This window comes from Choloepus didactylus, chromosome 17 (genome assembly GCF_015220235.1).
Source record: "Choloepus didactylus isolate mChoDid1 chromosome 17, mChoDid1.pri, whole genome shotgun sequence".
In the NCBI taxonomy this organism is placed as follows: domain Eukaryota; kingdom Metazoa; phylum Chordata; class Mammalia; order Pilosa; family Megalonychidae; genus Choloepus; species Choloepus didactylus.
Genome location: NC_051323.1, coordinates 4,784,712 through 4,800,323, shown reverse-complemented (window position 1 = coordinate 4,800,323; position 15,612 = coordinate 4,784,712). Strand labels below are relative to the sequence as shown.

General features: G+C 50.1%; 1 protein-coding gene across 1 annotated transcript; it reads right to left on the bottom strand.

Moving 5' to 3' along the window:
• Positions 1-487: 487 nt before the first annotated feature.
• FABP1 (fatty acid binding protein 1) lies at positions 488-5,773 on the bottom strand. The gene is made up of 4 exons (XM_037806969.1): positions 5,616-5,773; positions 3,962-4,134; positions 2,521-2,613; positions 488-611 (listed from the first exon to the last, which is right to left on the bottom strand). The coding sequence occupies exons 1-4, from the start codon at positions 5,680-5,682 to the stop codon at positions 561-563; spliced, it is 384 nt and encodes a 127-aa protein (XP_037662897.1). The 5' UTR covers positions 5,683-5,773; the 3' UTR covers positions 488-560.
• Positions 5,774-15,612: the final 9,839 nt, after the last annotated feature.

The following is a 15,612-nucleotide window of genomic DNA, read 5'->3' as shown; positions in this document are numbered from 1 at the left end:
GAAGCTAGATAATGGGGAAAAGAAGGTTTGGGACAGGCTATGATAGAGCAGGTTGGCCGATTGGCCAATTTTAACCCACTGCTTGTTTTTTACAGTGCACAAGCTAAGAATGGTGTTTTCATTTTTAAGTGGTTGGGGTCAGCCCTCCCCATAGAAGGAGAGTCAGCACCGGATGTTTCTGTGCCTGTACACAGTGGGCAGAGCTCCTGCATATCCCTCTGGTTTCCCCACTGAGGGTCCTACTCCCATCCCCACTGCTCACTGCCCACTTTCTCTGCTCCAGCTCCTTGCTTGTGTGGCTGGCTGGAAGAGCGCATTCCAGGCCTGCTTTCCAGAGGCAGGGTCCTCACGGGGAGAGAATCCCCCTTCAAACCTGACCCGTTATGGTGGAGCATGTCAGCTTTCATGGGGAACAAAAATATAGGTGGTCAGTGCTTGTTGATACTCCATAGCACCGTCAATGAAAAGCCATTGAGGAGAAAAGACATTGATTTTTTAAAACAAAGTTCACTTTATTACACTAATTTTACACGGTAAAAGAACATGCAGTGCAGATGCATCTAAATTCTCTTGCTGACTCTCTTGAGGACAATGTCACCCAATGTCATGGTCTGAAAAGCAGAAAAGAAACCATGAAATATTCATCTGATGTTGAATTATAAAAAATTAAGCAAGCCTACAAAATAGCCCCAAATATGCTATCATACGAATCAACTCAGATTCCTCTGTTTTCAACAGGAGCAGAGGAAGGGGAGGCAATTTTTTCTAAAATCCTACACCAAGACTTTGTCACTTTTTCTCAGGTGGAGTGTTGTCCTGTGTTTTACTGACTTCCTTTCTACACTGATGGCGATTTAGCAAGACCTTCCAAACTGGTCCAATCCAATCTAATTTCTCAAACCTTCACTGAGCACCTATTATGTACTAAACACACATTGAGCATCCAGGTTCCACATGCATGGAAACATCTGGGCGTGCAAGCTGGAATTGTGCAGGTCCTGCACAATTTTCCTCCCAAAGGTTACTGAGTCATGTCCCCTCTGTCCCTGCCAGTTCTCTTGAAAAAGTTTCCTGCCGTGCTGTGGTAGGTCCTCTGGGTATAAAAGGAGCCCCTTAGCTTTGGCAGCAGAGTGGAAAGATCTGGTTGGAGCCTTGGGTGACCCCGGAGCAGTCGAGCTGTCTGTGAAAGCTCTCTTCCTGCATCCCTCGTGGGGACACGGACGCTTAGGTGAGATGGAGCATCTCAGAGGACAGTGCCCAGGCCTGAGCTCCGAGCAAGCTGCTCTCCCTGCCCTGCTGGCAGCCCCAGGAGAGCCACTCACATTTCAGAGAGAGGTGACAGAGTGCTGCTCTGTCGCCAATGTGCCCGGGTTGGGGGGGAACCACATTTGGGGGTTGGCTTCCTTTCCCCACTTGAACAGGGGAATGTTCTGCTTCTGTTACTCCCTAAAGCACAATCTGGGAGCCAAGACGAGCCGGGGGGACATAACCGCGAGAAACACCGGAATTTCCACCCCGGAATCGGCAGCAGGGCGGGCGGACAGCTTCCCAGGACGACAGACCGACAGACTGCCCGACTCGCGGGCTGCCTGGGAAATCGCCAGGAGCACGGTTCTCCTTATTAGGCCGTCATGGGGCACCCGGGCCTGCGGGGCAGAGGGAGGCGGGGGGCGGCCTCTGCGGTGCATCGGGTAGCCCGGAGGCAGCGGGGCAGGATTACAGCACCAGTCGAGCCCGACTCTCGGACACGCAGAGCCCTCCGGGCTGGGGTGCGCCGGTGGGAGAGGCTGCAGCGCGCGTCGCGGAGGCCCCCAGGAGCGCGGTGGACACCTGCTGAACGGACGGTTTTCCCGCCCTCTTGTCCGTGAACAGGTGTTGCAGGTAAGTCCCAGCGGAGCCCGGGAGCGATGGCCCGTGAGGTGTCTCTGCATGGTCCCGCCCCGCTACCGGAGACCACCCCTCCTCCACTCCATCTGGGTGTGGTGAAGAAGGGGAGAGGAGGTGGAGGCGGGGAGGAGGGAGAAAACACGGGTGGGTTGACCCCTGCAGGGAAACGGTGCTGGGCAGGTGGACCGTTGGAAAGAACTGAGGGGAATTAGAAAAGGGGAAGCCCTTCCTCAAGATGCTCAACTTCTGTCTATTAGAAGATGATCCAAATGCACGAGTTTTGCTAGAACAAGGAGCCTCACTGGCATCTGCAGCTGAATTGTAATGTCTGCAAATCTATACTCTCTGAAATGTGAGTGACTCTCTTGAGGGCTGGGCCCGGCAATGCTGTGGGCAGACCACAGCAAGAAACCCTGGCTCAGCCGTATCCTGGATGTTGGCAGCCTCAGTTTCTCCATTTATAAAATCCAGGGAGATAAGGTGTGTGAACTGCCTGATGCATCGCGGGTCCTCCAGAAAAAGTAGCAGATACTGACACGAGGAGAGACGGAGTGGGGCTGGGGGCTGTCCTCACCCTCACAGTCTCCTCTCATCTCCCTCCCTGGGTGCCCCAGGCTTGGAGCGCCAACTTACGCTGACCATGGTGTCACCGTTGAGCTCACTCACGGATGTGATGCCTTTGAAATTTGTCACCAGCTTGTTGTCACCTTCCAATCGAACCACTGCCTGCAGGGGACAGAGGAGTTGGTCTGGGAGGAGCAGGCCCCTCGCCGATGAGGCTGCCCCACGCACCCTCCCAGCAATGGGTCTCTGCTTACAACACCCCGAATGCACGCCTTTGTCTACCCGAATTCTCCACTTGTCTTTCTGTCAACTAAAGGGAGGTGCATTTAAAAATTAAAGAAAATATCAGGGCCTCTTTTGTCAGACTTTTTATTTATGGCATGTTATCTAGAAATATGCATCAGATGCCCCTGTGGTCTCAAATACAAACACTAAAATAAAATTAAGGAAAATCTCAATTCTCCAAGCTAAGGGAGGAAGGTTGTGGTAAAATTCAAAATTCCGGGCAGATGAGAGAGCCCATGTTTAGCTTTGGTATCTATGATTTCCTTCAGACTGTTTATTTTAACTGTTGTGATCCCTCTTCCAAGACTTACACAGGACCCAGTGGGGGCAAAATACACTGGCCAGGGTTAAAAATTTTCCTTTGAAACGGACATTTGGGAAAGGACTGTGGTAAAGCCCATCATGTCCTGCTTCTCACTGTGAGTCCAGCTAGGTAGGACTTGAGAGAATTTCCCTTCAGAAACATATCATATATTTTCTGACCTGTAACGTTATGCCTGGGGAGGCAGAAACAAAGAGAGCTGGGAAAGACATGCTGAAACTATGGAACAGCATTTTCTGGAGGCAGGTGCATGCCGAGCTGGGGTGTGCAGTCTCTCCGGTGAGGAGGAGAGCCCCCAGCTCCTGGATCCAGCACAGCCTGCACTCAGCTGTCAGGTCACACCGGAGCCATGCCATGTGGCCTGCCCGCTGTCTTCCGTCTGGCAGGGGGGTCTATTCCCATTTTACAGACGAGGTGGCTGAGGCCAGGGCAATTAGTGACAGCCTCTGTACGGCGTATCTGAGTCTGGGGCCTGAGTAGCCCAGTCTTCCCAGCACCTCCTCCAGGAAGTCTCCCCGTCAGCAAAGCCCAGTTTACTTTGCACCTAAGGAAGATCTCAGGGCTTGGTCAGGGATGGTGCAACTGACCCCCATGTGCCCCACTGCTTCAAGGACAATGACAGCGGGGAGAGCTGGGCTGGGAGCCCTGAGACCTTGAGCGGTGCTCCCTGGGTTTCTGGGCCCGTAAGGCCCTGAACAGTGTGTGGGGAAGGTGAGAGCTGCTTCAGACCTTCTCTCCTGAGTGTTTTCCTTGTCTCCCTGCCTCTCACCCCCAGAGGTGGGTCCAGGGCAGAATACATGTGGTGCTCAGTGTGAGGTTTGAGCCTTGTGAAAGGAAGTCTGGGAGCCAGGCTCTGGAGGAGGTTCTAGAAAGCAGAGGGTGGCTCAAGGGGGCACCTCCTACCTTGACCTTGTCCCCGGTCATGGTCTCCAGCTCGCACTCCTCCCCCAGGTTGAACTCGTTCTGGATCACTTTGGAGCCGGTGGAGATGGTGAGCTTGAAGTGCTTCCCATCCTGCACGATTTCCGTGACCCCCTTGATGTCCTTCCCCTTCTGGATGAGGTCGTCGGGCAGCCCTGGTGGACGGTGTCGGAGATTTAGGTGTGGGCAGTGGCAGGGGCTGCCAGGCGTTGGCAGGTGGGAGAGGCACAGAGCAGGGAGGGTGTGGGGCTGCGTGGTGGTCTCTGCAGAGGCCGAGGCCCTCTGGGTTCCCATGGGTGGCACGGGCTTCTGCCTTCTAAAGGAAAGGTTGTGGCCCGGCTGGGCCTGCCCACTGTCCTGCCAGTTAATCCATAAAGGGACACTCCTCTGGCCCAGGAGCCTCTCCTCCGATTCTCCCTTGCTCCTCTCCCTCACTTCTTCCTCCTTCAATGCCAGGGGCTTTTGTTCTTTTACTCTAAGCATGTCATCTTCCAAACCCAGGGTGGCCACATAATTTATCTGCCAAATCAGGCCGCTCCTCGGGAGTGAAAGTAGGAGCTGGTCATGATTACTCTGGGATAACTGTGCGGTGCAAACCGGGAGAGCCACCCACCGCTGTCCCCTGGGGAAGACTGAGCCTCTGCCACAGTCTCTGAGGGAAATTGCACCAGGGATTCCTCACCATGGGGTAGAGCTTTGCAGTTTTCAGAACAAGTCCACACTGCTCTGTGAATCGAGGTGCACAAAATTCACAGGTGTTGACAGAGGACGTGGGGCACGCCCCTGGAAAATCCAAGCTCCTGGGGTGAACCCGTGGTTTTCCTGGCTCTGCCCTTGCTGCCATCTCCCCTTCCCCCTCTCGGCACCCTCCTTCATGCTGCAGGCCCCTCCCCTACTACCTAGCGGACACCCACTCACCTGTTCAGGTGCACCTTCACCACCCCCACGCCTTCCCTCCTGTGAGCTCCACACCCTCCTATACGGGGTTCTAGGGGCACATGGGGTTAGAGTGAGGTCTCTGCTTCAAACGCCTCCTTCCTGAGTGACCTTGGTCAGGATTACTTAAGCTTTCTTGGCCTTGGATGCCTCAGCTGTCAAATGGGAAGACGATAGTGCTCAGCTCGGAGAGTTTTGATGAGGGTTAAGTGAGATATCACATAGCAAGTGCTCAGCACTCAGGACACAGTACATGGTACCTTATGGCACTTATTTCTTCTCTTTCTTTTTTCCCGAAACTACTACCTCCTGGGAAATGTGGCTCATTGAGATCTATCTCCCTGCTGTCTGTCTGGCTTGGTGGTCTGCCTTCATCAACGTTCATTAGAAGAATGAATGAATGAATGAATGCATGGATGGATGGACAGATGGATGGACAAGGTCATGCACGGAGGTAGCGGCAGCAGTGGGACTTGAACCCAGCTCTGACCCCGGGTTCAGTGCTCTTCCCAATTGCCTGGGGACTTCTTGCCTGGCCGGTAACAGCACAAGCTGCCGGGTCACGAAAGGCGCTGAAATGCCCGCCCTGGGCTGCGTGGAGCCTGAGCCTCCGCTCCGCAAGCCCCGTCAACAGCCCCCGCCTGCGGGACCCAGCCCTCGCTGCCGCCACCCACAGCCTCGGGGTCCGGTTCCCACTCACCAACAGCCTTCATGAAGGCCTCAAAGTTCTCCTGGCTCTGCAGCTGGAACCTGCCGGAGAAGTTCATGGTGGCAGAAGGCTCTCTCTCCGCCCTGACCCGCGGTCTGCAGGCGGGCTGCCCACCGAGGGCTGTTTTATAGGGGCTCCTTCCCCTTTGAATGTGGGCCATAGGTCAGCCCACTCCTTTATGGCCAAGCTCAAACATTAACTTCCGAGAGCAATGGTCAGTGATAAAAAGCAGGATGGGCACAGGAGCAGTTTGTTCTAACTCAGCAAACATTAGAGGGTTCCACCAAGCGCAAAGCCCCAAGGCCTTTAACGTGAGGTTTGGGGTGTGTGTGTGTGTGTGTGTGTGTGTGTACATATAGGTCCACAGAAGGGTACCAAGGCCTCCCTTTCACCCCCAAACCTCACCTGATTTACACGTCGCATAACCTCATGACCTTTTCCCATCCTTATCATCATGCAGACTTCATTTTTACAGTGTTGCCACCAGCCTCTTGTGCTAGTTTATGTTCTGGGAACTCCTCCTTGCTGACTAGAGGTTCTTTCACAGCCCAAATGAATCTCCTTTGTGAAGTGTTAAGGCAGGAAATACTAAAAGGCAGTTGTAAAACCAGCTAAACCTGGTGTGTGCAATGGGGGTGCATTTCCCTGGTATTTGCCGGCAAGGTTGGGGGGAGAAAGAAGGCAGAACCCGCTGGTTTGCAAAGCCACTGCCTGGAGGGAAGGGCCCAAGGACTGGGGGGTCTCAGCTGGGAAGCATCCCCTCTGCTGGATGGACAGTGGCCTGCAGAGATGACAGCTTGGCTTCCGGAGACTGGGGATGCGCTTGCTTGTCAACAAGCACAGAAAGGCACCCCCTTCCCTGCGTCCCCTGCTAAGTTTTGGCTTGGAAAATGCAATCGTCACTGCCAAAATGTCTAGCCGGGCTGCCAACGCTTCAGAACCTTAAAAACCCAGTCCCAGCCTGCCTTTCCACCCCCATTCCCATGCTTCTTTCTCCCCTAGGTTACAACTCCGGTCTCAGGGCCACGGAGCATGCCACGCACTTCCCTCTGTGTTTCTGTCCACCTCTTCCCAGCCTTTCCCTGCTCTCTCCACCTGCTCAGGGCCGGCTCCTCTGCATCCTTTGCTGACCCCCTCGGGGAAAGGTAACCACTGCCTCCTCTGCACTGGGAGAGCACTTTGCAAATGCTTATATTCCAGCCCCTCCTGGGCTAACTCTTCTCTTTCCCAGTGCAGCTTCCTCAGTATTCCCGATACCCGACACACACGAGGGTCTGCAAATAGAAGCCATCAAGAGATAGTGAATACATTGCATGCACTGTATCATATGAGAATACATCTCAATAAAATGGCATTTAAAGAGGGAAAAAAAAAGATAATGAGGCCATACGATTAAGGGGAAATAGGTATAGTGTATTTGGGTTAGCACACCACCCCCAAATCAGTGCACTGGTGAGGCGTGTGTGTGCATGTGTGTGTGTGTGTGTGTGTGTGTGTGTGTGTGTGTGTGTGTGTGTGTGTGAATCTATCTAACAGGTGGTGGTGTGGCTGGACGACCAGCATGAGAGGATGTGACTAGAGCTGGTATTGCTTGACCCCCAGGCCCTGGAGCCGAAACCCTCTCCCCACTCCTGTCCATTCTCGTCCTTCCGCCACCCCCCTACTCCACCCTTCCAGCGTGCTCCCATGTCGACGGTGGGAGATGGAGCCCTCCCTGCTCCTGGGCGGTTCTCCCTCCTGGGAGAACTATCTCTTCCTACTCCCACTACAATCACCAGCATCACTCACTCCGCCGTGTGCCTGCCCCTCCCTCCCCTGCACCCGAGCTTGGTGGGGTCCTCAGGGTCCGGCCACGCAACGCCTCGGGAAGGCAAGCATGAGGGGCACGGGATGAAAGCCCCGCTGTGGCAGCTCTTCTTATCTCCAACTTCCACATCACACCCTCCAAAATCTCTGGAATTTAGGTCTGTTGATTGAGCAAAGCACCTTAGAAGACCTCTCATCCACAGTGTACCCAAAGCCAGAAGCCCTCCTCCAGCACCCTGACAGGCAGCATTAGAATACCTCCCGTGATGGGGAGATCACTACCTTCCGAGCGGCGTGGGCAGAGAGCACTAGCTGAGGGCATGTGGTCATGCAGATTCTGGAACCGATAAACTTTTCCAGCTTAGAGGTGGGCTCTGCTCTGCCCTCGTCTGACAGTGCTTCCCAGGCTGTGGGTACCAGTTATCCCTGGACAAAGCAGAGCAGGATTTGCATGCTAAGAATTTGAGACCGTTTACAGTCACCACAAATGCCCTCTCACTGGGATAGAAATGGACAGAGTGGCTTGAAGGAGAACGGGCACGTCCACCGTGCCACCTTCCTCTTGACCTCAGGCTTGGTTGTTTCTTTCAACATGTCTCACTGTGTTGAGGGGACCCCACCGCAGAGCTCCAGGTGTGACAGTGACTTTTCATTTCTCTATATGTAAGGAAGTGAAGATCCACTATCCTAAGAACTGGCACCAGAATTCCTCTTAGAGAGGAAAGCGTGTGTGTGTGTGTGTGTGTGTGTGTGTGAGAGAGAGAGAGAGAGAGAGAGAGAGAGAGAGAGAGAGAGAGAGAGAGAGAGAGAGAGAAGGAAAGGGGGAGAGGGGAGGTGGGAAGGGAGAGAGAGAGAGAGGGAGGGAGAGAGAGAAGGAAGGGAAGGGAAGGGGAGAGCTGCTTGGGCGAGAGTTGGGAGAGAGTGTGAGACCCAAGTCCTGTGTGTCAGCAAGAGCCAAGCTGGCCAAGGGAAATCCCAGCTCTTCCTTCCTCCTCTTGTCCTTCAGACTGAGAGGGGAAGAAAGAGAGAGCTGTGCAGCAGGCAGTGAAGAGAGGGGCCAGAGAGAAGGTGTGGGGTGACGGGTCGCGAGGACACCCCCAGTGGCAGTGAGGCAGGGAGGACTGAGGGAGACTGGGGTTGAATTTGAAGCTGCCCATTTGCTTCCCCACCTATCTTTCTCAAATCCCTTCCCCAACTGCCTCAAAACTTCAGAAAAATATAATACCCAGATCCAATGTGTGCAAGTGGAAAATGATGAAGGGCTGGGTTTTATCTTTGGACTGAGGCGAGGGAGCCGTGACAGCAAGAAGCAGTGTCAGGAACTCTATGGGGGTGCATTTCCCTCAAGAGTCCCCAAAATCTTCCGAAGGGCTTTGGAGGAATTCAAGCTAATTTTATCTAGAGGCCAGATTATCACGTGATCCCAGAGGGTGTCTGGGTATCTAGCCTAACAGCTGGCATACATCTGTCTAAGGACTGTGCAAGGTTGAGCCCGTCCCCGAGACCCACCCACCCTACCTCACCCACTAGCTCCCTAAGGCACTTGCCAAACCCTCTTCAGGGAGTGCCACTGAATGCTCACCTGATGGGGAGTTTAGGAGTTTTGCCGTCTAAAACCAATGAAATAATTGCCAAGGAAAGTGGCAGTGATAAGGTTGTTAGCGCCCTCTCCCCCCACCCCAGCCCCCACGAGGCCTTCGCATGCTCAGTTTGGGAGGGTCTGTGGCAGGGCATGGCCACTCCATGCTCCCTCGTGCACCCAGTGGCTGACCCAGTCAGAGCAGCTTTGGGGATGCGAGTGGCCCTGAGTTTGGGCACGGGCTGGCATAGCCGGTGATGACCTGACAGCTCACGGTGGTGGATGGACAGCCCGATAGGCAGAGAGGCAGGTCAGCCGAGGTGACAGACACAAGGTGAGACTTTCCTCTCTCCCCTAGATCCTAGATACGGCAGTTCTTAGGCAACCTCTAATGACCTCCTTCGGGTCAGATTTTTGTTGTTGCAGCCACAGAGGTTAGTGCCCATTTAAAAAATTAATGCTTGTGAGTACTTTTCCGTAAAATTGAGAGAGGGTAACGACACCTTTCACCCACAATCGAGCAAACACAAGAAGAGATAAGTTCAACTGCAATGACAAAGTTCAAGTGCCTTTCTATGGGCAGGGCTTCTGATTTTGATCAACCCAAAGACTCCAGCTCCTCTTTAGTCCCCAAAACACCTCCCCTCTCCTCATGCTTCCTGCTCAAATGGCTGGCAAGGAGGCATGGGGTGGGGGTGAACTGCTTGGGGGCCAGGATAGGATGGCCATTCTTTTACGCCCAGGAACCTCTGCACTTGTATCTGACCCGAGGCTGCCTGCGGTGCCAACCTGCCCATTTTCTGCATGCATGGGATGAAGAAGGTATTCTGCTGAGTCCATACTTCTGTCAGTGGCAGGGATGCAGAGAGTAAGGGCTTGGGTTTGGGTCTGCTTCTTTACACCTGATGTGTGATATTAGACAAGCCACTCAGCCTTGCTGGGTCCCCACCTCCTTACCCATTTAACGGCCATATAATCTCCACCTGGAGAAAGAGCTGTGTGCACTGTTGAATCCTTCAGGAACGTGACATTCCCATAGGAGGGGATCAGAGCACTTTGCATTTGCTTCTGCCGGGCGTCCCAGAGTTGTCACTGGCCCAGGACCAGTTTTTATGTTTACCCCCTGGCTTGAGGCAGGCTTCCTTCCCATTTCACTGAACCAGCTTTCCCCTGGTCCCATTTACTGGAGGTGCAGCTGTCCCACCAGGTGACTCGCTTCCTGCTTGGTGTCTTTCGCAGGCCTGAGGATTCATCTCCTGCTCCACTTGGGCGTGGAACGCAAGCTCCCGATCATCCAGGTCTATTTCTAGATCTGGTCACCACCTGCAGTGCCAAGGCCTCCACTCACCGCTCACGGCTCCGACTTTCAGTTCACTCTGTGTTTCTCATTCCTGGGGTTTTTCCCTCCTATTTCAGCTACATATTTGAAAAGCTGTTCTGTTTCCACTTCCACTTCTAGCTGTGCTATAACAAGAGTTTGCATCGGTTCAGTCTGCCAGGCCTCCAGTACTGGAAGTCATACATTTTTACTATACACCATTTTAAATCTTTTTTGGTAAGATTTCGGGATGCGCAGACTTCAACAAAAACTTTTAAAATGATAGTGTGATTGTGAAAACCTTGTGGATCGCACTCCCTTTATCCAGCGTATGAATGGATGAGGAGAAAAATGGGGACAAAAACTAAATGAAAAATAGGGTGGGATGGGGGGAGATGATTTGGGTGTTCTTTTTTATTTTTATTTTTTATTCTTATTTTGATTCTTTCTGGTATAAGGAAAATGTTCAAAAATAGATTGTGGTGATGAATGCACAACTATATGGTGGTCCTGTGAACAGGTGATTGTACACCATGGATGATTGTTTGGTATGTGAATATATCTCAATAAAACTGAATTAAAAAAATATATTCCCAAGCCTTGTTTGACATAGGCTACTCTGTCTCTCTAATCATATGGTGAGCTCTTTAAAGAGCCCCCACTGACGACTCTACAGTACCTAGAATGGAATGGGATCTGCCTTAGGGACCACTTGAGATCGGAGGATTTTTCCAGGCCTGCCTGCTTTAAGAACCCATGGTGGGGTGAAAGTACTAATTGGCTAAACAAAACTTGCAGGTGGTGACTTGCCTTGTGAAAGGAATCACACCACAGAGACAATAAATAAAAGTGTATTCAACAAACAAAATTTCACTTTGCGCAATAACATTTTAGAAATAAACTTGCATAAAGGGAGACCTTCCTATGCTTTCCTTTAGGGCTCCCAGCGAGCTCTCCTGTACTGTAACACAGCGAAGGGGAAGAGGTTGTGGATTATGTGGCTGGCAGTAGAGATTATTTGCAGGTTGATGTAATCAAGAAAAAAGAACCACAAAACTTATCTGCAGGGTTGGTTCATAAGGCTCCCATTTTGGCTGTAAAAGCTAATACTGTTTGTCACGTGTCTCTGTGGCCCTGTGACCCTTGCACCTGAGGGTTGGAAGCTAGTGTCAGGCTGGCACTTCAGAGAGAAATGTCTTCCAAGCAACCCTGGACCAACCTGCCACCTGCACCCTACCACCCTGCCTTCTCTCTGCTTTAGAACCGTGACTCATCGCCCTTCTGAGCCAACGTGGCCATGTCATTCCATCGTCCTTTTCCATGGAGACCTTCTTAGGTTTCTGCCTTCTCTGCACCCCTGGACCAACATCCCAAGAGCAATTTACACTCTATTCTATTAACTCTATTAGATTTATAGTAATAAAACAGAAGAACATCCATTAATTCAACACTAAGAGCTTTCTCTGCAATCTCTCATTTAATTCTGAAAACAATACTACAAGATAGACATTATATCCCATTTCATATGTGAAAACTAAGGCATAGATAGGAAATTGCTAAATAGGGATGTGAACCCAGTCTGTTGGGCTCCAAAGCTGGTGCTGTTAACTTTTATTATTTCTGTATTATAATTTCTAAAGGAATAGCTTGGTTACCCTCCTGAAAATTCTTCTAAAACAGAGTTGAGCATTGTGCTTTTCATGGAGTGTGTGTGTAGAAAATGTTGACAGGACAAAGTCCAGGTGCTGGTGACAAAGTCCGGGTGCTGGTGACCTCTTGAGCCATTCATTGTTGGGTTACTTTAGGTTCAGAAATGCCCTGTTAGACCAAATAACCTGACCACCTAGCTCCATCAAGAGGAGTCCGCAGAGCAGGAATCTGTGGTTCTTGTAATACCTGATTTACTGGCATATCCCATCTGATCACACTGTGCAAACACACATCTTGTGCTCTTGTGATCACATGCATCATTCTGTTCCCTCCTGGATTGCCTCCATAGAAGCCGCAAGCATCAGATCATTCACCCACCACTTGATTGTGCAACCAGCAAGCATCCTCTGACCTACTATGGGAAATTTGTGCTGGGGCTACTTTTTTTTTTTAATTAAACTCAGTTTCATTGAGATATATTCACACACCATACAGTCATCCATGGTGTATAATCAACTGTTCACGGTACCATCATATAGTTGTTCATTCATCACTCCAATCTATTTTTGAACATTTTCCTTATACCAGAAAAAATAAAAAATAAAAGTAAAAAAGAACACCCAAATCATCCCCCCATCCCACCCCATTTGTCCTTTAGTTTTTATCCCCATTTTTCTACTCATCCATACACTAGATAAAGGGGGTGTGATTCACAAGGTCTTCACAATCACACTGTCACCCCTTGTAATCTACATTATTATATAATCATCTTCAGGAGTCCAGACTACTGGGTTGGAGTTTGGTAGTTTCAGGTATTTACTTCTAGCTATTCCAATACATTAAAACCTAAAAAGGGTTATCTATATAGTACATAAGAATGTCCACCAGAGTGACCTCTCGACTCCATCTCAAATCTCTCAGCCAGTGAAACTTTATTTCGTTTCATTTCTCATCCCCTTTTTAGTCAAGAAGATGTTCTCAATCCCATGATGCCAGGTTCAGATTCATCCCCAGGAGTCATAGCCTGTGTTGCCAGGGAGATTTCATCCCTGAGAGTTAGGTTCCAAGTAGAGGGGAGGGCAGTGAGTTCACCTGCTGAGTTAGCTTAGTTAGAGAGAGAGGCCACATCCAGAGCAACAAACAGGCACTCAGGGGGAGAGTCTTAGGCACAGTTATAAGCAGGTTTAGTCTCTCCTTTGCAGTAATGAGCTTCATAAGGGCAAGCCCCAAGATAGAGCGCTCAGCATACCAAACTGTCCATCCTCAATGTTTGTGAGAACATCAGAACAACCCAGGTGAGGAAGTCCAACACTTCTGCAATTTCCCCCAGCTCCTCAGGGGGGTGGGGCTACTTTTTAACCTACAGAGGACTCAAGGTCTAGTAAGATGCGTGAAGGGGATTAAAGCTGCCTGGAAACTTAAAACTTCAAAATGTTGGAAATGTTTGAATTAGGAGGAAGAAGGGGGTTTCTTGTCAAGGAAGGAGTCAAGTCACTTTCCTGAAGAGAGAAGGGAGAATGCAAAGGAATGAAAATGTGCTGTTGCTGGGGAAGGGCTTGTGGTTCAGAGTGGAAGCCTAGAGAAGAGGAGAGGGGGAAGAGTCTGTGTGGGAACTGGAGCTCACAGCCAGATGGCAAAGGGGGCCCTGGATCCTACACCCCAGACTAGGTTCCACAATGTGCTATATATCAACACATGAGATGATTTTAGACAGTGTATGGGTGAATGTTTTAATCATAATAATCATGCATTAAGGAGAGGCTAGGCCTCCCTATGGTTGTGCCTAAGAGCCTCCTCCCGAATGCCTCTTTGTTGCTCAGATGTGGCCCTCTCTCTCTGGCTAAGCCAACTTGAAAGGTGAAATCACTGCCCTCCCCCCTACGTGGGATCAGACACCCAGCGGAGTGAATCTCCCTGGCAATGTGGAATATGACTCCCGGGGAGAAATCTAGACCCAGCACTGTGGGATGGAGAACATCTTCTTGACCAAAAGGGGGATGTGAAAGGAAATGAAATAAGCTTCAGTGGCAGAGAGATTCCAAAAGGAGCTGAGAGGTCACTCTGGTGGGCACTCTTACACACAATTTAGACAATCCTTTTTAGGTTCCAAAGAATTGGGGGAGCTGGTGGTGGATACCTGAAACTATCAAACTACAACCCAGAACCCATGAATCTTGAAGACAATTGTATAAAAATGTAGCTTATGAGGGGTGACAATGGGATTGGGAAAGCCATAAGGACCACACTCCACTTTGTCTAGTTTATGGATGGATGAGTAGAAAAATAGGGGAAGGAAACAAACAGACAAAGGTACCCAGTGTTCTTTTTTACTTCAATTGATCTTTTTAACTCTAATTATTACTGTTGTTATTTTTGTGTGTGTGCTAATGAAGGTGTCAGGGATTGATTTGGGTGATGAATGTACCACTATGTAATGGTACTGTGAACAATCAAATGTACGATTTGTTTTGTATGACTGCGTGGTATGTGAATATATCTCAATAAAATGAAGATAAAAAAATAATAATAATAATCATGCATTTAGTCTAAAAATGTATTAGAAACATATCATACCCACTTATGATTTCATGGATATTTTTTCTTTAGAAAAGGTCAAGTGTTTTTTTAATTTTTTTAATTTTTTAAGGAGTAACTCAGAGAAAAATAGTATATACCTAATAGTGTAGGAAGACATCAGTCAGAGTCCAGAAAGGAAAACAGAAACTACTCTAGGTATTTCAAGTAAGGGAACGTAATACAGGGGATTGTCCACCAACATGTTGGAAGAACGGGCAGAGCACAAGGAGGCTGGGGATTCAGAGCTGTTGCTGCCCCGGGCTAAAACCCAGGTGCCTACACCTGCTTTTGCACTGTTGGAGCCTGCTGGCACCTTCAGTTCTGGATACAGTAAAATGGTGCCACCTTGTTCAGTGCTCAAACTATTGAAAAGGTGCTGCTCCTGCCCCATGCAGCTGGAATCTAGAACCACTGCACTCTAAAACCACGGCTGGGAACTTCCTAAAATGGCTGTAGGAGGAAGATGTTTTCTTATGTCCATCTTCTAGTTTCCTACTTGTTGGATTATTGCATTAACCTAAATCCTAACAGAAAGGCAGCTGACAAAGGAGTCTGGAAAAGGTAGTTTGTAGACATTAAGCCTCAGTAATACAGAGTAGAGGTGAAGTGAGGGTGAGGGGCCGAGAGTCATGGTGAGTCAGGGGCACAAGGAGATAAGAAGATAAAAGAAAAATAAAATAGTGAAGCTGATGTGCTAATGAGACAATGCTGGGTATTGCTCTTCTAGGTGATGGGAAGTCAGCTAAAGTTCTTAAGCAGAGGAGCAACATTGTCAGATTTGTGATTTTGGAAGATTGCTCTCGAGACTCAGGAGGGATGGGATGGAGGTGGGAGAATCTGGAGTAGAGAAACATGTTAGGAAACTTCTGCAAAAATTTCTGACAAGAGAGGCTGAGGGCCTGAACCTGAGAGTAGCTGGGGGGGGGGGTAGGAATTGGAGAGATAGTCTGTCACTGTGACTGGAGCATTTGGCGAGCCCTCAAATGTGGGCCTGAGAGAATGTGAGGAGCTGAAGGTGAGCCAGAAAGCCCAGCTTCGGTTACATGGTGTATTAGAGC